Raw genomic sequence first — 23,293 nt, 5'->3', positions numbered from 1 at the left:
CCCCGTAGGTTTGTAGGCGTCAATGCGCGTTGGGAGTTGGCCAGCCGCCCGCCAAGCCGCAGCGTGCCACGGCGCTTCAAGCAACTATTTCACAACAGAGGTGTTGCACAGTATCAAACTAAATTGAAGGCGCTCCAACATTTTAAGAATGATAGGCATCCTTCAAGAGCACGGAGCTTTCCTTGCAAAATAAATCAAGGTACCACGACACGAACTCCCCTGCCGAAAAAAACGCGTGGACATAAACTACTAGAAGAACCAGGTGTGCGGACAAAAAATCGGTGTCGAAATGTCATTGAACCCGATTGGGTCGCGCTATTCCGGGCTCATGATATGCAGTGAGAAAAAAATTTCAGTCATATCAACTAAGCCACCACTTTTACAATAATTGGGAACTAGTAATATTTTTGGCTCATTTTAGAAACAACGTACGTGCCATTAGCTACCCAATGCAGATAGATCCTTTCATGGATAAGCCAAAAATACGTGGTAGTCCTTAATTACAAAATATGATCCAACTGTAGAACGGTATTCCATATCGGCCACACTATTTCGTTTTTGTAACCGTATACTTCTCAGTTTGTGTTTACCGTACTGACATTATAGTGGCCATAATTTTTTTTAAAAAAAAAAAAAATAAAAAAAAAAACTGAAGTGTAAAAATAGTTCGGCGGCATGATCTGACGTGCAGACGGATAGAGCTACGCATAGCGTGAGCCGAGGATATGGTTACCATCTACATGTTACTTCCGCCAAATTTTGAATCGTAAAAGCTTGATGAAGACTGAGATGGATTCGCCAATCACAAAATAGCGGGGATATTTCTTGTCGAGGGGGCAACTATGCTTGGTACCACTAAGCACCCAGCTCATAACTTGAAGACTCCTAAGACCCATCGGACAGTGTCGATGGCGCAAAATGTCAAGCATCACTCCGAAGAGAAAGTGCCCGAAAAACAATGTCTCGGTAAAGACGTGAGGTAGAGCGTATAACTATTAACTAATGAAAACGGCTCGGTTTTTACGATTTTGGGACTCTAGTAAAAAGCATGATTTAGACGTTTTCAACGCTGCGCGGGAAGGTGCGAGGATCTGGAGTTTGACCGGAAATAAACGGAAAATTGTTTTCGGTAATTCGCCCGGTCACGGATAATTCTTGTCTCTCGGGAACAGGCGCTCAAACCTCACATTCAGTCGCGGCATAAGCGAGGAGATTAGAAGGAGAGACAATATCGACGGTGAAACTACCAAACCACGTATCTCGTTTGCGGTGTTTAAAAATCTCCGCTCACATTTTATTTTTTTGAAGTAGACCAAATCAATATCATTCCTTGAAATTTTCACAGAATTTTCTCCGCACGAAGAGGAAAAATCACGGAAATTTTCAAGACTGGACGTTAAGTAGCTTTTCATTTAAAAAATAAAGAATGACAGGAAGTCTGCGACGTCGCAAACCGAGATACGTGGTTTGGTAGTTTCACCGTCGATATGTTTCCGAGACCGGGCATTGCTATCTTCCCTATAGTGTTGAAGTCACTTTCAGGAGTCCACCATGCTCAGATTCGCCTAATTATGGCTCATGACCAAAGAGCTAAGTAATTAGTTCATAAATGCTAATTTAATTTGTAAAAATTTGCCCAGAAAACCAAGGGCCCCTGTGATTATTCCACCATTTTCTCCAATAGTTTGTATAACAACGTTTGTCGGCATGTTTACTTTTCTGCCCTGCTTTAAAGTCTCGAAATAATTTTTGCATTTTGCCGTCTTGGCGATCTCTCGTATGTGTCAGCATAAGAAAATTTTCAAATAATAACGCCTCCATGCATCAAGCAACTTGCGTTTGTCGGTGCGCCTACTTTTCTGCGGCAGCGTTAAAGTCTCTTCTCTGAAATTTTCGTCTAGGCGAGTTCTCGTGCGATTCAGGGGGCTGATTATTGAAATTAGTAGACAAAGACATAGACAAAGAAGATATAGGGGAAAATGGAACGATGTTATATTGGTTGAAACAGGTGGTTATTATAGACTAAGGAGGAAAATGATGGACGAACTATAGAACTCTCGTGGGTTGCCATTAGTTGGTCTATTCCATACCTCCTTAGTTTGTTCATTGCAACTATCCGCTTCCACCATTAGGATCGTGCAATTTATCCTTTGTTTTCTTTGTCTATAGCTATGTCTATCAATTTCAATAATCAACCTGCATCAGAGGATTCGGGACTCGGTATACAAAGTGGGCGGTGCGGCGAAGATGCATTGCCACGGTGCGGAGTGAAGGGAGATAGGAGAGTGTGGATTAGGGATAGGTCTCCACTTCTTATTGTTTTGTGTCAGGCGACAAAATTACTATCATTTGACAATCTATACAGTCCACAATCGACAGGCCTCACCAAGCTGCTTCGCGCTTCGATGTCAGATTGTAAGTGTTTCAACGTGGTTTGAGAGAAAGAACTGCATCAGAAAACTCTAGATCTTAGTCGTAGAAACACTTGTGGGTGATCTCAGCAGTAAGAATGTCGCCAGGTTAGTTTTTAGTTTTATTCAAATAAAATTTGATGATAAAATGTATACCAATGGTTTATAACCAATTGGTGGAATACTGTACAGACATACCAGACATACCGCATACAGTAAAAATTAAATCCAAGTGACATTAAGCGCTTTTCCGATTTTTAGACCCATCACCTCTCCTATCCTCCTTTAAATGAGCTTGATAGGCGTTAGGCAGTTTCAAACCCCTTCTTCAACCAGGTGCCTCATGCGGGCTGATTATTGACATTGATAGACAAACTAATAGACAAAGAGGGCAAAGAGAAAATGGAGCGATCCTATTGATGGAAGCGGGTGGCTGCATGGACCAAGAAGATAGGTATCAAGAGACCCTACAGTCAATATTTCATCGTTCATTTTCTCCCCAGTCTTCAGGAGCCATATGTTATAACCAATGAGATCACTTTATTTTGTGCCTTTTTTGTCTATCAATGACAATAATCAGCCCGCTGATGTCATGCCTAAACGGCCCTTAATCGGAAGTCGGAAGCCGTCCTTACGGCGGGTCATCGGAGCGACGAAAGGGCAAGTAGGAGGCTCGGCGGTGCGTGAAAGTCGCAGTGAAAGTGAACTGGGTGGAGATGATCCGGCGCTCATTAATGGAAAAGTTCAGCGAGAGAACCGCCCTTGTGGCGAACACTCCAGATCCGAGTTGGAGGAAGAGATGGGAACGGCCGTTGGGTTGGACGTTGAAGGAGGACAAACACTCGGCTCCTCGTCCAGACTCCGGGAGTGTGCATTGTTGCGAAACTGGGGCGATTAGAAAAACAACCGGTGATTTAGCAGATCTGTTCCATTCATTTCAATAGAGCAGGTGATCGACCTTGCATATTACGCACTATCTCGTGCAGCAATGACGGGGGAGGGGGGGAGGGGTTGGGGGAGCACGGATGCAAAAAAGCTTGGAAGTGGCTACAAGCTAGTTAAGGTATATCCATAATATTCGGGATTCTTGATTTTTGTAATTCTCTAATATTTTACGATGTTTCTTGAATTTCACCGAAAAATTCCCTGATGATATAGGAATATACTACCTTAGAGTTTCAAGTTCCTGAGCTCTTTTCTTGATTCTCTTGAGAAAATCTAATCACTAGTAATTAAGACTAGGTGGACTGAGTCTTTTTTCTTCTCTCAAATTTGCCTCGAAAAAAGGTTTTGTCTTGGCACTTGTGTCTTTTTACCAATTAAGTACGGCAGCCTCTTATGAAGCCTCCTACGAACAGCCATGTGTGTATAACTATGTACCTTTTTTCCAAATAAAAACTCCATTATCATGTCCTGGAGAAAACAAAAATTCTCTTTATTTTTTGAGAAAATATCAACTTTCCCTTTTTTCTGATTCTCAAAGGCCAAATCCACACGGACTTACAATTTTAAAAGTAATTTCCTGTCTGGGTAGATAAAAGAGAGGTTTGCGATTTTCAATACTCATTTTCTGATAGATTATTTCCTGCTATTTTCGGATATTTCTCATTCCCTGATTCCCCGGGATATTTCTCATTCCTTGATGTATATTGATTTTCCGAGTTTGTGTAGGTCCTAGCTACCGTGGAAACCTTCATGGAGGCAAAAATGTAATAAATGAGTTTGTCTACTGAGCCTGGATGCGGCTAACCGCCACTCATACAGTTAGAGCGAATCTGTCGCCATAAAAAGTGGCAACATCTTGGAAATTTGCTCATCTTCTTCGATTGTTTCCGATAATCTGGCGAGTCATGCGTCATCCAATGCAATGGTGTGATATAATTTCTCCAATGGCGAGCACGGACGTTGGCGGCTGCAAAGAGGGTGACCTGAATAGGAAGTGAGAAAGAGCCCAGATTGTAATTGTGGATAACGCCCCTGAGAGCGTGCCCTCTGCTCACAGTTCACAGTAGGCCATCCCGTCTTATTGCGTTGGTTACACAAAATGTCATCATGTAAATGGAATGAATTGGTATAAAAGAATTTACATGTTCAATTGTCGGTGAAAAAAAGGACTGTAGGCAAAAAATCTTGAAATTGAATTACTGAATTCTGTGCACATTTTGGGACAAAAATGTGGAGCCAATGTCAACCATTGGTGGTCAGGGGTTTCCAGAGCCATAAGCGTAGTTTCGGTAAATTCTATTTAAACTTCCGATATGCGATATGCCATTTTTAGGATAGATATTTACGACATAAATTGACATAAAAATGTATAGAACCGCTCGCTGCTTATTTTTAAGGACACTAGAGAGTATATTGCTTCGAAAAATCAAAATTTTGACTATATTTTAGTTACCTGAATAGTTAGGAATAATAGGAATAGTTATGAGATAGTGGTAGTAGAGAATAGTAGTTAGTAGTAGTCAAGACAAAACATAAAACAATAAAATCACAATTGTGTTATTGTACTTTACGCAAATTTTGAGACAAATTACCGCGTAAAATTATCAAACCAATGTGAGTGTTCCCCGTTCAAAAAACGTAGTTTCGAGGAAATGCGGTTCAAAATTCCAATCTACCGTGTTTATGGGTTATCAAATTATCAAATGATAATAAATCATTCCGCCCCCGTAGTGGCACAAAAAATTATAGCAATAAACCATCAAATAGATTGCTCCCTTCGACGGCTCAAGAAAAATGTAATAAAACGCCAGGGTGCCTTTCCATGAATAAGTTTCTGTGTGTGGATAATTTTATTTGTCGATGATTCAGGACCCAAAAATTTTAAAACAGGTACCTATATATCATAAATTGTGACTCATGGAGATCTAGACGAGGGAAATCCATTCCTTTACATTAGATGGTGGAATATTACCCGATTCAGGATGAAAATGAATTTTCCCCATCGAATAAGATTTGTATTGTGTTATCGTTTTCTAACACGGATTTGCTTTATAATGTCATCACACTGTGCTGAGAGCACATTCATAATAATTTTGAACTTATCCTTGAGGTCTCTAAGGGTTATTCGATGATCTACATTTGTCAAACCACTATCACTTGTCACTTTAACAGTGTAATGTGAATACGAGGATTAGAAATGGGTTGCTTTTACAGTTACGCACACGAAAGAGATTATCGGATAAGTGACTCACATCTGTTAGGAATTATATTTGAATAGTCCGAGTTCAGCGGAGGTATTTCCCGTGCTGCTCATTAGTATGATATAAATTCTAATGACTGCAAATATTTTATTGGAATAATTTGCAAATTTTTATGCTCGACTTATCACCCGCAGCCGCAAGCCCCTCCACTTTATTGTCTTCCTTATATTTGCACTATATGAATCACTGTGAGCGCCACTAGCTACTTTAATTTATATGAATTTATTGAATTTTTTGAATTGATATTGAATTTCTAGTGAAATATTTTTCGGACACATTCCATTGAGTTTTTGGAAAAAATAGTCTCCAAACGAGGAGATTAAGTCCAGCGGTACATGATACATAAAATAATTTCACTCGAAGAAGTCCGGATTTACAATATCTGAGCGAAAAAAGGAAAGAGCGAAGGAAAATGAAAAGCATGCATGACATTATTGCGTATCGAAGAAAAAACGCCTTATGAGTATTTAGAGGTTTCCAAATTTTCCCAGAAAAAATATTTATTTTTGCGAAAAGTTATGAATGATTTTCTATAAAATGTTCAGATTCACTAAATTAAATCGTGAATGAAATTCAGTTAAAAATTGGGACAGGGAAAATTTTACTTAATTTTTAAAGCAAATTTTAATCCTAGAAATTTTGTAACATCTGGGTGTTCATGTACGGCGTATCTCTTTATTAGCACGAAACTAGCTCACTTCTTCACATATGAATTGCCTGCAATGTAGCGTGCATGCAAACGCAGAGAAAGGATACTTATTGTATTTTTGTATTTTGAAGGCGCTTATGACTGAAACTACTTTCGTCGATGCGAATTGCGATGTAATACCAAATGATGATTTCTCTGTAGTTCAACGGTTGAAACACGCTTACCTAGATTGCGGTCATTCAGTACAACCGCCCTTATACACATTTTATTCATACGAAATACTTGTGTATACCCCGCGGCCCAACTTTCCTCTCAGTGATTTTTCACTGTTACTCTCAAAGGACTAAATATTAATGCTGAATTTGTATCATAATCAAAAATGCAAAATCCACTTCTAACACGAACTCCTTTTTTTATCATTCAATGTCTCGAATCATCCCGATTAATATCGGATTCACTGGATCAATATCATATCCTTTATCCAAGATTGTTCCTATTTATTTATCTCTATATTTATCCGAATCACATTTGGCCAGAGAGAGCTCCATGCAGTATTTTCAAAGAAAATCAAATGAGGAAAAAATTGACAAAACATTCCAGGGAATGAAATTCGCCCCGTGTTTTTGTTGTAGTAAGGATGGTATTAGGTAAAATCATTAATTCGTTCATTTTTACATCAGATTTTACTTATGATTAGAATGCTCCGTCTTAAAAGTCATATTCATTACATAGAATTAGGTATAAATAGAAAGAAACTAAATATATGTACATGAAAAGTTCAAGAAGATGAAAAAATGAGTAGGTGTCAATTCAGTGACATTGTTAAAAATGATCACTAAATAATGTTTCTCTCAACAGATTTTGAAGGTAAATCTATGGCAGAGGAGCTTCCCTTGGTTCAATGAGCACCTCGTTTACTGCCACGTGAGCTGGCCGTGTCAATGCGAACACACAAGCTTCTGCTACGTCTTTTGGGTCTAAAATCTCCATTTTGTCACTGAAGTCAAACTTTTCCATAGCCTGAAAAACCAAAATATTCATACTTTAATTAAAATGTTTCGATTCATCCGCGTTTGATGTTATCATTAAACAATATAAGGTAGCATTGAAATAAGATAGGATCGATGGTGACTAAAGTCAAAAAGTGTGTGCTACTTCAATTGCAGTATTTTAAAATCTCCAATTGTTCGATTTCCCTTAAAATTTAGACTACTCAAATAACTTCTTCAATTTTCTGTAAATATTTTTAATAAAAGAAAAAAATTTTCCGGCAACCTCTGAGACAGAACCTTCAATTAGAGGACTTGAGATGAAAAGGAGAAGCCCTCGGCGCGGCGATCGGCATGTAACACTAATTAGCGCCTACAAGACTGCACGAATACTTCACGCATTGCATTAATCACAGTGCGGTCATTGCGGACAGCGTGAAACGGATAGCGCCTACAAGAATGCATGAATACCTCACACATTGTGGCAAACAGTGCGATTATCGTAAAACGTATAGCGCCTACAAGATTGCGTGAATACTTCACGCATTGCGTCAAACACAGTGCGTTCAGCAGCGGTCTGCGCGGTACGGCGGCGGAAGTTAAAATCATTAATCCACATTTATGTTTGTCCTTTCATAATTTTTTCGTTCATTTCTTATGAATGGAAGGCCTTGTCCACACAGAGATAGGTTTGCGAAACTTAACTTTCGCGCAAAGTTCCGTGAACTTTTGCTGGTAGTGTTGACAGGGCTCTCCCAAAAAATGTGTTCAACACGAGTGCCTAAATGCGTCTTATGCAATATGCACTCCTCCCCCGCTGGCACGTTCATTTGATGGGATTTATTGATGTTTCAAAACGAATGAGAAGGGGGCGGCAAAATACAGGCGGCCCATGGGCGGCGAGTGGGTAAATCCGGCCCTGGAACACGAACCAACTCAAAATTGTTACAGTTTCCATTGAATTTAGCACAGAAAACGATGGCATTCCCAGAGGAGCCCAGAAGCAACCAAGGACTTAGATCTTTTCATGTTCCAACTTCCTAGCTAATCGTAATTCTTTCCTGCAATTTTTTTGCTCAGTGTTTCTTTCAATAAAATAGAACAACATAGCTACATTTGGCAATTAGGAAATACAATTTCTGGCTCAGTTTAGAAACGACGTATGTACCATTAGCTTCCCTATGCATATAAGTGTTTCTATATACAGATGAGCCAGGTATTGTAGTTCCAAATTGCAAAATGTAGTCCATTTTTATGCCGTGTTACGAAAAAGAGCAGTTTGCGCATCCTAGGATGAGCCTCGAAACACATTAGAGCGTGCGTTATCCATGGCTCACACAGTTTTCTCTACCGTAACACATCAGAATTAAAGGATCAGTGCTTACCTGTGAGTCTGTTGTTAATCTTCGTAGTTCGCTGTGAACATCTCCTGGCTGGATGCAAGTCACTTTTATGCCGTCATTACATACTTCAGCACGCATTGCTCCAGACAAAGCCTCTACGAAGTGTTTCGTTGCCGAATACACCGCTAAACCCGCAAATGGCTGTATAATAACAAGAAATGCTGAAATTACTCAAAGTAATGTTGAGTTCAACGATTAAAATTTGAGCGTGCAAACGAATAACGTGTACTTACGTAATTACATAATCATTGTAATCGACCGATACTTTAACTAAAAAATATGGACATTTGTGAATGTTAGTGTATTGTTTGGCTTTTTTTTTACCACCTGTAAACGGTCATAAATACTACCTACTACTAAACTATTAAAACTACTATTTGAAATAATAAATCGTTGAATAAAAGACATACCCTTCTGCCTGCATCTGATGTAATGTTAATTATGTGCCCTGCTTTTCGTTCTGCCATTTTGGGTAAAACCGCGGCGAGACAGTTCAAAACGCCACCGCAGTTCACCTGCAACGTATGTTGCCACTCGGCCAAATCGCCTTTCTTCATGAAGTTGTAATACATCACTCCAGCATTGTTGATCAACCCGTAAATGGGTCCGATTGTGCTCTCTATTTCATCCACTGTTTTCGCTACCTGTAAGAAACAATATTATGTTTGAACCTAAGCTGTACATTTTGAAACGTATAACTGAACTAAGTTTGGCAGGAACTAACAACTAGTTTTAAAAAAAAGGCTGAAATATCAAAAAATTTACTCTTGGCCATAAGACTTATAATAAAATATTAACAGTACACATCCATGTATCTGACACTAAATCTTGTAAGTGGGCTGCAATACCCAAGAAGAAGAGCATTAGTCACAAAATCACTTAGATGACTAGAATTGATGGATACGAAAATTCATCTGTGCCTATCAGCAGATTCAAAACCATTCATTTGTTTTTTAAAAGCACCAATTTCCTATATCCTCACCTTTAAAACCAGTACTTCAAAGACTTTCATCTTGTTAAAAGATGTCACTTTAACAATCTACGTGTTCCCTCCCTCTTCGCGTTAGCTAGCCTTAGAAAAAAACGTATGTGCTATAATTAGTTTTCCTATCCAAGAAGGTGTTTTAAGGAATAAACTAGTAGTAGTTTTTATTTATAGCAAAATGAAACCTAATTGCAAGGGTGAAAAAGGAGGTTTTAGGGAAGAGAGAGATAGAAATTTTCGAGGCCATAAACTTGAATATTTCTTGTAGTTGATACCTGTTTATCGTTGCATACGTCCATACTCATCGTGTGAACAGTAATTCCTTTGGCTTTCAACTGCTCTCTAAGAATATTTAATCTATCTAGTCGCCTGGCCGTGATCACAACTTTAGCTCCAACTTGAGCCAGATACTCTCCAATGCCTGCTCCGATTCCGGACGAGGCTCCTGTCACGAGGATAACTTTGTTTTGCAAAACTTGCTTCTCTGTAAAACATTTAAAAAGAAGAGATAGTTAATTAAAGCTTGTCTAATCAGTGACAGTGTATTATAGAGACCGCGCAACCTCAATTTATGCAATAAAATAGCCTTAGGTACGTGCGTACTTTAGTGTACTATAAATTTATTACCATATTTCAAAGTTTCACCCAAAAATTCATGTCTACATACATTTACGCGTAAATGTTTCAAATCGAAATTTTGAAAACATTTTCGTTAAATCACAAGGGAAACGTTCAACATTTAGACGCGAATTGCAATAGTTATAGAGTAAATAAATTCATTGTCAAAAGTTTTTGCAAAGGTTCAAGTATCTCGGAATCTAAACTGGAAAGACGATCATCGAGAAGGCTGCCACCTTTGACATGCTCTACCAGGGTGTCTCAAAAGGCCCTTCCACCCTCTCTAACATTTTACCTAATTAATATTTTGATTTGCAAAAACCTTCTCTGACTTAAAATTTGATGAGCTAACATGCACTTTCCTACTTTGATCCACTTGTCTAGTGGTGAATATTCATGTCGGATACACTGTGCGACAAAGTTCACGACTCTGTTGACAGCCACTTGTTTTTAGTAATAACCCCCTCAATTTTCGTAAGAGAAAGTCACAGTAAAGTTAAGAAGCTTTACTTTAGAGAAAGACGAGTCAAAAAGCACTTTAAGCCACGAGTTTGACATGTAAAGTTAGGTAGATTTGAAATCTCATTCATAGGATAAGTCCTGCAAGGCAATAAAGCTGAATATCGTCGGCGAAACTGCAAAAACGCGTACCTCGGTTTATGACGGTGCAGACTTCTTACCAAAATTTTTTGGGAGCACAAAAATAATCGCCATTTCTTGAAAATTTACCTTGTATTTTTTTCTAAGCGAAGAATATTCTGAGAAAACAAGCAATAGTATTGGTTCATTCTCCCTAGATAAAATAAAATGGGAACAGAGATTCCGAAACACCAAGAACCAAGGTACGCGTTTCTGCAATTTCAGGAACGTTAAGTTTTGAAAAGTGAGTTGTTTATTTTACCACCACCACAATCACCTGTGCTCGCCATCGTGCTGACTGCGTGTGTCAAAGTTAAAGAGATACTGCTAGCAATGTGAATTCTCTGCAATGTGTGAGCTTAATAATCGTGTCTTGAATGAACGATCTGAATGTTTATCAGTTGATTCACAGAAGGTCAAGACAACGTAACGATAAAAGAAAATCTCGAACTGGCCATTCAATTAAGCATTGTGAAAGCGAAACGTCAGTGTCAGGAAGCAATACATTTACAAAATCGTATGTTGTTTGACGTAACAATCGTGAGTGTTTTGCGATCGTGGAAATACTCCTTTTTGTTTGAGTGTTAATAGGTGGGGCTTATTCAATTGAAAACATTTTCTGCACCACTTTGAAACGTTTTCGTAATATTTTGTTTCATGTCCATTCGTAAAATGGACTGCTAGATAAGGTGTGGAGTGGAATTTGGGGTCCTAGAACATGACGCTTCATCGACATTTCTCGTGGAATACAGTCGACACATAAAAAATGTCTAAATTCAACTCAAAAGTAAGAAAATAGCGTTTTCGTACACGTTGAGTCAGAGTTCCCGCTCACAAAATTGAAAGTACACTCCCGTCAAATCGAGCACTAAAGTGTATGTTCACCAACTTCTGTATGTTAGGTATGTAATGGAATAATTTTTTCTGTATGCTGGATTTTTCTCGAGATGTTTAAAAAAATTTGCAAACTAAGGAGGGGATACATATGCTCAAATCAGACACTGATCTCTTATTTGCCAAATGGATGGTACTTTATTCAACAGCCGATTTGATAGAGGATGTGATTTCGGTTCTACCGCAAGCGGATGGCTTGAGTTCACTGAACGAAAAACGATTATAATGTAAAAAAAAAAAAAAAAAAAATCGTTAATTTTTCAACTGTGAGTAAACTTTGAAAATTTTCATATCGTTTAATGTGTTTTGCGACTAATTTTGATGAGGGTGCATGACTTGAGGAAATTTTCAATTCCATCCTTTCACCTTATTTTTCTGGACAGCCTCATTGGTTGCTCTTAAATTGGAAAAAAATAATTCGAGAAACAATTTTTTCGAGATATTTCCACTGTTACATTTATTGCAGATTACGTATTCCGCGATAGTCAGAACATGCTCTAGCAGGTTCTAGAAAACCTAGCCATATATTTTAAAGATGAAAAAAAATCTTCAGCATAAAAAACTGGAACTCGATAAATACTGATAACATGAAACATTTTGCCTGATTTGGAGGCAAATATAGTCAGGAATTCTTACCTGCTGGCACTTCAGAAGGAGGGACAATCTTTCTTTTTGGGAGCAAACCTATACTTTCTAGGTTTGTCAGGTAAATTGCCAATAGCTCATCATTTATCTGTGGATACTTTAAGTTTAGCTCATCCAAGAAATTATTCGTGTTTGACCTATCGAATAAACTCTGATCCTTCAAACTTTTGCCGTCTCTAAAGTGAGAAAAAGAATACAAATTATAATATCAGATAAAATTAAAAAAAAATCATTTATTATTGTCTGAATATTTTTGGTTAAGAAAAGCACTGAACACTTTTTTTCACGCAGTGAGCATCTCTGATATGACCGCCAGATCCAAGGAAGTCAAGTGTAATGCATGGATGCAACGATTCCTGCTTTACGGTTGTCCTTGTTGCAATTTAAAAAATGAAGGCGCAGGAATGTGAGACGAGAGTTGGGCGCTTTTTGAAAGAAAATATTCCACCTGGTAGATTCGTTATTTAACGATCATAATTTGAAGAATTTTGTAAAAGTAAGGCCTTGGATGATCAAGTAAACAACAAACGACTGTGAATTTAAACCTTTTTTAGAACCTTTCTTACATTTAAGATTAATCGACAAGGAGCAAGAAAGTACTCACTTTAACGCTGATTCCAGTAAGTAGCACAACGGTTTCAAACTGGGACATGCAAGTGCTTGTCTCTTCACTCTGAGAGACCAATCCGAAAAAGTTGTAGTTTTGATTGAATATCCAAAGTCACTTAAAAGAGCCCATAAGTTCCTGTGAAAACGTTTGTATTTCATAAAACTGCATCAATTGTAAAGTAAATGTAGACTGGATCAACCAATCGATAGAAATCTACATTAAAGTAGTCGAGGATCAGAGCCAACCAGTGGGTAAGTTCGGTCAAAAAATATAAAAACTAGACAAAAAATTTACATTTTCTTAAACTGATATGCAGGGTGGTAACATGTTATGTTTCAAAGCGGGAAGCTTCACGTGAAGTATATTTTCAAAAATTCCAGAAATTGATGAGATTTATACTTTAAATTACAATTAGCTTCACTCGAATGGCAATTGAAATTTCATTCGATGGCATTGGGAAATATTATTTAATTTATACTTAATTACTTAGGTTTCTTTTGAAAGAAATAAAAAAGGGAACATTGAGAATTAAATGCTAAAAACTATGGTTTTTTGTGCATTGTTTGGAGGTTCTGGGCTTGAGTTGCATATACCTTCTTCCTGATACAATGTGCAACATTTTCGATCCGACAACCCCATGAAACTTTATGAATTGATTCACTGTAATATATCATCTTACATATTATGTTTCATGCTACCATGCTATTATGGACGGCGACTAAGTTTAAGATTTTCAGTTCCACAAGCCGAAAAAATGAGAGTCTGAGGGATTCTTTTAAAAATGAAAATTTCTCCGTTGGCACTGAACAGAAACGTAATTGAATATCTACTTTTATCATATCAAATTGAAATATTTCGTACCTAGAATGGTAAGAATGGTCATTCACCAAATGAAAAATTTCACCGTTTGTCCTCTCTAAGTTAGTTAAGGATGACACAATAAATTTAGAGACAAACTCAACAGGCGTCAACTCTATCTGAAAATTAAAATTAGAAAAAACATAATGATAACATAAAATTTAAACTTCTATGAAATTAATTTATTAATGAGCAGCATAGGTATTTGCTAAAATAGAGAAAAAGTGTGTCGGAAGGCGAAATCTGGAATTGCTCAATACAACAAAAAGACTGATTTTAAGTGAAACACGTTCAATTTTAGTTTGCCAAAACGCTTTCTAACACACACCAGATCAGTGGGCCAAAAATGCAATTGATTTCTTCCATTACAAAGTCACAGGTGTTTAAGGAATCGTCCCTAAAGTTGGCAACAATGTCGGGAAAACTTAACTGTATTTTCCTCATATTTGCGACTTACCGTTCCCTGACTTTGCAATGCTCTCAAATGCTCTCAAACAACGTCGTTGCTCTCAAAAGAGACATACCTACATGCACTTCTTATAGAAATTTTGTCATGGGAACGGAGTTCCCCATGATATTACAATCGTTCCGTTGCTATCGCTATGGGATTCCCTATGCCTCTGCGACCTTGAGCGTTTCGCCCAGTCTTCGATTTTTGGTTGATTTTCCGATGTATCAAAAACCGTTGTATTTTTTAGCCAATCATGTCTCTACGTCAAGTTGTGTTGATGTCTAAAATTCGCTTTCAGCGAGTTTTTTTCCACCTTGAGATGTCGTGTCTGACTGGTAAATCTGCGCAGAACCACGAAGTTCCGATTTTGGGCAAATTCTTTTTTTTGGGAGGTTCTGATTGGTTATTTTTCGCCATCAGTTTTCTGTTCGTTGGTGCAAAAGATCGCCTACCTCGGTGCTCTTGAGAAGCCGCCATTATCCCACCTCAAATTTGAAAAATAGAAGTAAAGAAATAATAACCATCGTACAAGGTGGAAAATTGTTCTGGAGGACTCGTTACGGACAAAGAAGTCAAAATCAGAGCTCGATTGATTGATTTAATTCATGGATAAACAAATATCGCCTCAGCTTACTGCCGCGATGGCAAATGCATGGTGAGATGAACCCTGAGAGACATGAAAACAGTGCGAACCATGGCTCCTACAGCAATGCGCTTAGCTCATTTCTCTCATATTTCAAAAGCAACAAAGCGTCAACGTCTCTTGTGATAAGTCCCGCCCATTGCCCCAGTCTTTTGTATGCTATTTTTACTCGCTTCAACGCCGACTCGTTATAGCCTAGTTGACTAAACCGCCTCATATTTTTGATTAGGTGCGGGCAATAGGCGATCGGGAGTTCGATACCCGACGATGGGTGTTACTTTTTAATGGTTGTATTGTATGTTTTAGACTAATCATCAAAAAATAATTAATACTAGATGATAAATGTACGAACATTTTCTCGTGAGTTAATATGTTAAACAAAAATACTGGAATATACCTCCTTCATATAATCAGCCACATGTTCCCCCAAATTAATGACGTTATTTTCTTTTTTCATTAAAGTTAATTTGCATTCAACGTTCGTAAGTTAAGCAAAAAGTACCTATTGATACAAATAGAAAGACATGAAAATAGTATGTCTAACATTTCAGTTGTTTTTTTTATTTATTTTTTGTTTTTTTGTTTTTTCAATAAAACAAATTGACTGGGACTAGAATCATTGTATCTCTGAAGACAAAAGCTAAGTTTTTTGATACTACAGAAATACTAATATATTCATCCTTTATATAATCAGGGAGATGTTGACCCAAATATTGATGTATATTTTCTCTGTTCGCCCAAATTAATGATGGTATTTTCTTTTTTCAATAAAATTAATTTACATTCCACGTTCTTAAAGCAATATTTTCTCCAAAATTCAGCAAAAAATAACAATTTATACCTACGCAAAAAAAACAAGAAGAAAAAATCCAACATGAGTATGTTGGAAAAGCGTGCCGAGTAACTGAAATGTTGGACAAATACCTCTTATTTTCACGTCTTTGCTTTTTGCATCAATTGGTACTTTTTGCTAAATTTGGGAGAAAATATTGATTCATGAACGTTGAATGTAAATTAATTTTAAAGATTCCGTCCAATTATCTTGATTTTAAGCTGATATGCGGCATTTGCGCACGACCGTGATTTGGGCGAACTGCCGTGCATCGAAATCGCGTTCAGTTAATCTCTTTGGATTTCGAACTGTAACTTCTCTCCTATTCGGCCGATTTGTACAAATGAGGTCTCTTTTTATTTGTACTTCAACGGAAAGTAAAGAAAAACTCGCTAAATAGACGGAAAACAATTTTTGAGAAAATTTGGTGGATCCTGGCATCACGGTGAATGGTTAATCGGTTAATCGCCTCGCCGTCTTTTATTGCCTTGCTCGAAACCGGACACCCAAAGCTATATCGCGAGATAACTGTAGTGGTTTAAGTGGATTTCGGCAGGGGCCATGGTTAGTACATAGTATAATGAGTCACGAGGCTCATCACAGATTGCACTTACAGTGCAAGACGCTCATTGGCTATAGAGTTTTGGCGGGAAAGAAGGTTCTAGAGTTGAGTCCTCCGAGCGTAAGAAAGCTCCTATGAGGTTTCTGTCAAATTGAATAATACGGTTTTGACAGAAAAATGTTCTCAAGGGTTTCCAATTAGCAGTTCATTAGATTTTTTGGTAAAAGACCATCAGGGCTTGACAGTGTAATGGTTCAAAGACAAAGAAACGGGTGCGAGGAAAAAAGTATTTGGACGACCCGTTGAATAGCATTGGTTGATCTGTGTGCTGTACTATGGTACATCCGAGTGATTTCAAAAAGCGAGCCCTACTGGCACGCTTAAAATAAATAAATAAATAAAGAAATAAAGCAATGACATGAAAGTAGTATAGTACATATCCAACATTTCAGTTACATCTATTTGAATGAAAAAATGGCAACTTACGAAGCACATAGGTCACTTATGATGCGTATTCGGGCATATGAGTAGAGTAAAATTATCATACTTTACGCCGAAAAAGCGAAACTAAAAGTTAAATGCGTTAACTTCCGGAAACCGTATATAATCCAACGAAAATAAATAATTGGTAAATAACAGCTTTCTTGTATGCAAAGAAAAAAAATTAAAAATGTTAAAAAAGAGATGTCGACACAAAATTACATAGCCCCTTCAATTCTGAAGATACTACAAACGAACTGTACCTTAACATTTTCATATCCCAGAAGCAAAAGTTCCCATGACGAATATTGCTATCGCTAGCGATTGCAAAAACCAACTTGTTATTTTATTTCATTTATCTTAAAGTGAAATCACCCAAAATTTTTTAAAATAACTAACGACATCTTACCGGCCAAGAGGCGTCTGGTGCATACCCAGTGCTGAGAACTCCTTGCAAGATCAACAGTGTGAGATCCTGCTTATTCCAAGCAGGCCAGTCACGCGGACCTGCAATATTGCCGCATCTATGATCACACAAATTAATTTTCCAAATAACTAAAAATGCATCGTTATCTCTTGAATTGTGGTTATTCGCGAATGATTTTTACATAACAAACTTACGTTAGGACTCGGGCATCTTTTGATGGTCGAGATTATTTCAGATAATAACAGTGAAAGTAGTTAAGCATGAAGAAGTGTAAATTCATTCAAAATCATTCCTCTATCAACTCTAATCTTCAGAGAGGCAGATATCTGCATAGCTTAGATTTTAATTGGGAGAGGTTTAAAACGGCCTATAACTCAGCGCAATAAAAATATTTGTTTCTCGAAATCCTTGTGAATTTTGACTGTAAACCTACGAGTAGGCCTGCTTGAAAGAAGATTTTAGAGATGGATTAATATTTGTCAACGAAACAAAGTGAGGTTTTTTTGAACGTTAGGTTGCGTGGCGGGCTAGCTGCGGATTGTATCAAGCTTTTCAAAATGTGACAAATACTTTGATCATTCAGGCTGATACATTTCTACAAATCCCAATTTAAATACTTCCTCCAGGTATTAAAGAACAAAGATGAATAGGACTGCATTATTTTATTTATTTTTAAGACTTTACAATCAGGACACAAAACCATGCAAAAAATAGACTAATTTTTACCTGTAGATGACGCAGGGTGCTCCGAGATGATTGGCAGAAGTGACAGATTTCTCTGCGACCCATTTACTTTGCGAATATCCACTCTCAAGAGCGTCGGCGAATTCGGACATATCGCTATCCTCATTACACTTACTTAAATTGGACGGAAACACATCACTAGTGCTAAATAAAAAGGACAAAAAATTATTATAAAATGTTGGTACGAAGGTTATGCTAAAAATTTAAACAACATTGAGATCCGTCCGATAATATCAACCAGGAATTCAAGATTTGATACCTCCTAGAGAGGATGTGTTTGAGAACATCGTTCATTTAAATTTTCCAAACAAAATATTCTCTGACCACAATAATACGTGAATGATGCTTCACGAAAGAAATTGAGTAAGGTGATAACGAAGTAAACATAGCATGATATTACGAATCTTCAGCCATAGTCTACGACACGAAAGCCGGGGGGGGGGGGGGGGAGGAATTGTGAAGTGACTGGCTTTAGGCATTATTTTAGGGTTGAAACGTGGGTGTGTGGACACATTTAAAGAAATTTGGCTAGCCGAAGCCAATCAATCTATAATAGTGCATGGAGTCCATAAAGATACCGCACACTTTTTTATTGGAAAGATTGCCACTTTCAGGACTCATGCCTGCAAGGGTTATGAAAATGATGGAAGAAGTACAGCGTACAGGATACAAATCGACGTGCTCCTAGTCAAGAAATGGCCTACCTATGCACAGTAAAGCGTAGTAAAACTTATAAACGTAGTAAGGAGGCGTCAAAATCTAATAAAAATATGTCGGGTCGGATTGTTCCCCACGAGCTATAAATTGTAGATCGAGGCGCTAGCCTGGTTGCGCCCCCCCCCCCCCTTCCCAGCTTCAGCCGCCACTTTTCGTTTATTATTTATCGCCCTTTTAACATTTCCGCAATCAACTTGATCTGAACGGAAAAATAAAGAGTGTTGTTTTGTTTAGGGTTGCAGTAAAACTATGTGCACCTATATAACCACCATTACTGAATTTTAGACACAATACAAACCTAATGTAATGAAGCGGTTTAATTTTACTGTGTGTGCAGAAAGATATCACATTTCGGGTTCCAACGACGTTGGATCTGTACAATGCATGGTAGGGAAATGCTAAGTTAACAGTCGCAGCAGCGTGAATGACAACATCGATGTCATAACAGAGAGCATGATAATCGTCTTCCATGAGTCCAAAATTTTCTAAAGTAACATCCCCTGGAAGACATTGAAAAAAAAATAAGCAATATTTTATTCATTCAATCGGATTTTTTCAAGGTTTGTGTAGCATTTTATGTGGCAGTAGAACTTTAAAATCAGTGGCCTAAATAAATTCTAAGAAAAAGTATTTAGAAAGTCAACAAAGTGGTGCTAGGTCATTTTTCCTACATTTTTTTTCCTACGTCAGGTTTTCCTAATACAGTAAAAGCTCGTTAAGACGCAATACGGTTAAGACGAAAATCCGCTTAAGACGAAATTTTTTTCGGTCCTTCGACACTTCCATAACAGTCAATGTAAAAAAAAATACGGATAAGACGAAATTTCGAAATTTTGACCCGTAACCAAAGCCGGTTAAGACTCCTTCCATCGCCTTGCTAAGGCGCAAGGATACAACTATTTGAACTCTCCGGAACGCGTGAGGTATCACGGCTCAATGGAAGGCGTTCTCGAATCTTTTATATTTACATGACGAGATTTTCCAAATTGTTTTTTATTAAATTGTTGATTTGACTTCCTTTTATTATTTAGTTAAATTACTCCTGCTTCTTAATTTTTAATTACTCTTCAAAAATGATCCATTTGTCGAAATACAATCCTGGCCTTAGCGCGCTTAGACTACGGCCTTAACGGTCGAAACTGCAGTAGCGGCACAGGAAAACCGAAAAACCAAGCGGGGACGCTATATCAATATTAACTCCATCGCCTTGCTAAGGCGCAGGGATACAACTATTTGAACTCTCCGGAACGCGTGAGGTATCACGCTCAATTGAAGGCGTTTTCGAATCTTCTGTATTCACATGACGAGATTTTTCAAATTGTTTTTTTATTACATTGTTGATTTGACTTCCTTTTATTATTTAGATAAATTACTCTTGCTTCTTAATTTTTAATTACTCTGCAAAAATGATCCATTTGCGAAATACAATCCTTGCCTTAGCGCGCTTAAACTACAGCCTTAACGGTCGAAACTGCAGTAGCGGTAGCGGCGGAGTATTCACACACGCTAAAATTTAAATCAGGAAGTCTTGAATTTCCTCACTCCTCCCCCCCCCCCCCCAAAAAAAAAGGAAGGAAGGAAAAACATTAAAAAAGTGTTGACAAATATTTGGCCGTATGGCGACAATGAATAAGCGAATGTTATTCAAACCTTTGATCGCAGACAATCTTGTGCAGAATGGACTATCTTCATCCCCAAAATTCAAATTGTATCTTCTAAACGTATTTTTCAGTCGGTCTAGAGGTGTCTCACTCGGCGACTCTCTAACCAGACAATAGATATACGTCTGAAACACATATATAATTTTACACATCAGCATTGTATTAGAGTTAAGCTTTAGGGTGTCCAATGAGTGGGGAAGGGTGAAGGGGAAGGGTTAAAATGAAATGTTGACAACTATTCGACGGATTTTGGAAACGAAATTTCGAATCCATTCTTTCTCTCGTAGCTACTATTCGCAGTAGAGCATTATCACTCTTTAAAAATCAAACTAGACTACAACAAACAATTTTTGTAGGCAATACTCAAGAGTTCGAGTGGTATTTGGAATGATTAAAAATAGATTTTGGTCAAAATTAATTTTTAAGAAAAGAATGTATTAATAACGACGGCTAAAGTTAAAAATTCGCATCTCCGAATACGGCATTGTGAATTTTCGAGAATTTTAAACGTTTCAAATAAGATACTCATTTTTTTTTACTTTAGTAACCTTTAGGTATATTTTTTATTTTTTCCCTCCAAAATTGTGTGACTTAACAATACTTTTCCATACCTTCATAAACAAAACCACCACATCATAGTGAGTATGCACAACTAAAATTTTGAAAATTACTTACATCTTGAGGAATAATCTATTGATTTTTTATACTCCTCAAAATACAAAGCGTCAATGGTGGAAAAAGTGTATGTAATTTCACTGGTATTCCATTTCAGTCATTTGATTGAACGACGGGTAAATTTAATAAATAATATTTTGTTCGTGAAAGTCTTAAGAATATGTTTTTGAAATTTTTTTTTCAGATTCAATCTCAATTCGTCTGAAAATATGTGTGATTTTTGTCTATAAAATGTGAACAGTTAGGGACAAAATTGATGTGATACTGAAACTTACTTTCGTAGATTTTAAAAGCTGGTCGACTAAGAATGCTCCTAAGAAGCCGGTAGCTCCGGTGACGAGGACTTTACAAGAATTATATTTCGATTTAATAAAACTGTTAGATTTTCTAAACACACGAAGTTTGAAGTCTAAGCTGCAACATAACCGGAAATAACATATTCCATTTAGTACATTTTATTGAATTACCTCTCAATAAAAGAGGCGACGAAAACGTATACTCACACAGAGGGTTATTGGTTATTAATAATTATCACCCGGAAAATTGGCGAGTGCTCCATTCCATTTATGTACCAAGGGAAGACTTAAAAAAGATTAATTGAGGATCCGGAGAAACTCTCGTAAAAGCCACGTAGTTGCCATGTAATGGAACAAAATATTAACGATTGTTAAAGTTAGATCTTAGCTGTACCGGGACCGGGAACACCCCATATCTACATAGAGAAAAAAAAGGAGGTGTTTGCATTTCGGGCATCTTGGAATTTGTTGATGATTTGATGACGTAGGTCGGTACAGCGACGTCCCCTTCACGCTAAACGTCACTGTACCGACCTACGTCATCAAATCATCAAAAAATTCCAAGATGCCCGAAATGCAAACACCTCCTTTTTTTTCTCTATGCCATATCTACACTTGACGTACATTTCATCAGTATCATGGTTGAGAAAACTTAATCTTGAACATTAGCTCCGTGTTTGAGCATTTTCCCAATTGTGGAAATATCCTTTCAGCAACATTCAGCGGCACGCCATGCATCACAATTAGGACGCGAAAAGCCAGAGAGCCTTCTTATTTTTATATCTGCAACATGCACATCCGTTAAGCTAGTGCAGTCGTATCCACGGGTTGACATCATCTCCTTCCGGGCAGAGTATCCCAAGCGTCATTTGTGCTTAGACTTCATGTTGCCAAACTTCTCAAACGTTTCCATATTTTCATGGAAAAACTAACGAGCAGAATCATTAGAAAATGCTACCTAATATTTCTTTCGTCATCAAGATTAATTTCTGAAATTTTCATGAAAGGAGAGGCAGGATTTAAAGGAAAAATGAAAACAATTTTGAGGTGTCTCGCAACATAACGTCTAGGCATAATGGCGCTTATGATACTTAGGTTGGAAGGTGACGTCATCAACTTTACGTCTTATCTATTGAAAGAGGCACCAATGAGGGAAACTTCGACCTAGGTAATTCTGTTAGCCTGTGGTTTCAGGATCAGTTTGACTTACTTTTCCGTGTCGATTTGGAATGAGGCGGCTTCTTTCATCAAATCCACCGAAGAGCTCTCCAGACTTGATTCATCTAATCTTTTTGCTATTGATTTTATAGTCGGGTGTAAATACAAATCCGAAACGGGCCATTCCAAGTTGAAAGCCTCATTTAACAATCCAACAAACTGAGCGGCAAGTAGAGAGTGCCTGGATAGAACAATCAAAACTGTGAATTTTTAATATGTGATTTAGAAAAAGCAATTTTATGTCATGCACGTTGGAAAACAAATCTATATTACGTGACGCCCTGTAACGCGTTCTTAGACCCCCTTCCCCTCGTATTTTATGAAACCCATTCTGGTACCTCTGGCATTTCTGGTCAAGAGTATTTTTCTGGCCCCACAGGGCCCAGAAAAATGTTGGCGACATTGGATGGGACGGGATTGTCTCCAACAATTGACGGTTATCGCTTGCGGCACTTCTGCCATTGACGTACGTAAAACTGCGTCATAAGGAAATAATTGACGAAAATGTTACATTGTTATTTCTCTCACTGCTTAAAGCACAAGCTTAAGCTTTCTATTTGTATTTAATTTTCTTGTATGGCTTTGGGCCGAGATGTAACGTGATGTGTTCTTTCCATTGCCAGTAGAGTTGGTTGAACCTGTAACTCTAATCAAAGCAGTTCATATCACATTTAACTCAT

At 37.6% G+C, this 23,293-nt stretch overlaps 1 protein-coding gene across 1 annotated transcript in view; it reads right to left on the bottom strand.

Annotated features, from left to right (window-relative positions):
* Window positions 1-6,934: 6,934 nt before the first annotated feature.
* The window catches only part of LOC109042518 (uncharacterized), a 33,335-nt gene continuing 16,976 nt past the window's right edge, over window positions 6,935-23,293 (bottom strand). Inside the window, exons 11-23 of the mRNA XM_019059313.2 lie at window positions 22,606-22,794; window positions 21,375-21,513; window positions 20,414-20,549; window positions 19,062-19,263; window positions 18,029-18,190; window positions 17,285-17,399; window positions 13,911-14,026; window positions 13,044-13,184; window positions 12,431-12,615; window positions 9,919-10,127; window positions 9,069-9,302; window positions 8,641-8,799; window positions 6,935-7,286 (exon numbers count right to left, since the gene is read on the bottom strand). Coding sequence (XP_018914858.2) covers window positions 7,140-7,286; window positions 8,641-8,799; window positions 9,069-9,302; window positions 9,919-10,127; window positions 12,431-12,615; window positions 13,044-13,184; window positions 13,911-14,026; window positions 17,285-17,399; window positions 18,029-18,190; window positions 19,062-19,263; window positions 20,414-20,549; window positions 21,375-21,513; window positions 22,606-22,794 — 2,134 coding nt within the window. The 3' untranslated portion in view covers window positions 6,935-7,139. The remainder of the gene's footprint in view (window positions 7,287-8,640; window positions 8,800-9,068; window positions 9,303-9,918; window positions 10,128-12,430; window positions 12,616-13,043; window positions 13,185-13,910; window positions 14,027-17,284; window positions 17,400-18,028; window positions 18,191-19,061; window positions 19,264-20,413; window positions 20,550-21,374; window positions 21,514-22,605; window positions 22,795-23,293) is intronic.

The sequence above is a fragment of the Bemisia tabaci genome, chromosome 4 (assembly GCF_918797505.1).
Source record: "Bemisia tabaci chromosome 4, PGI_BMITA_v3".
In the NCBI taxonomy this organism is placed as follows: Eukaryota; Metazoa; Arthropoda; class Insecta; order Hemiptera; family Aleyrodidae; genus Bemisia; species Bemisia tabaci.
Note: the sequence above shows the minus strand (reverse complement) of the source record. Positions and strands in the feature narration are given on the sequence as shown.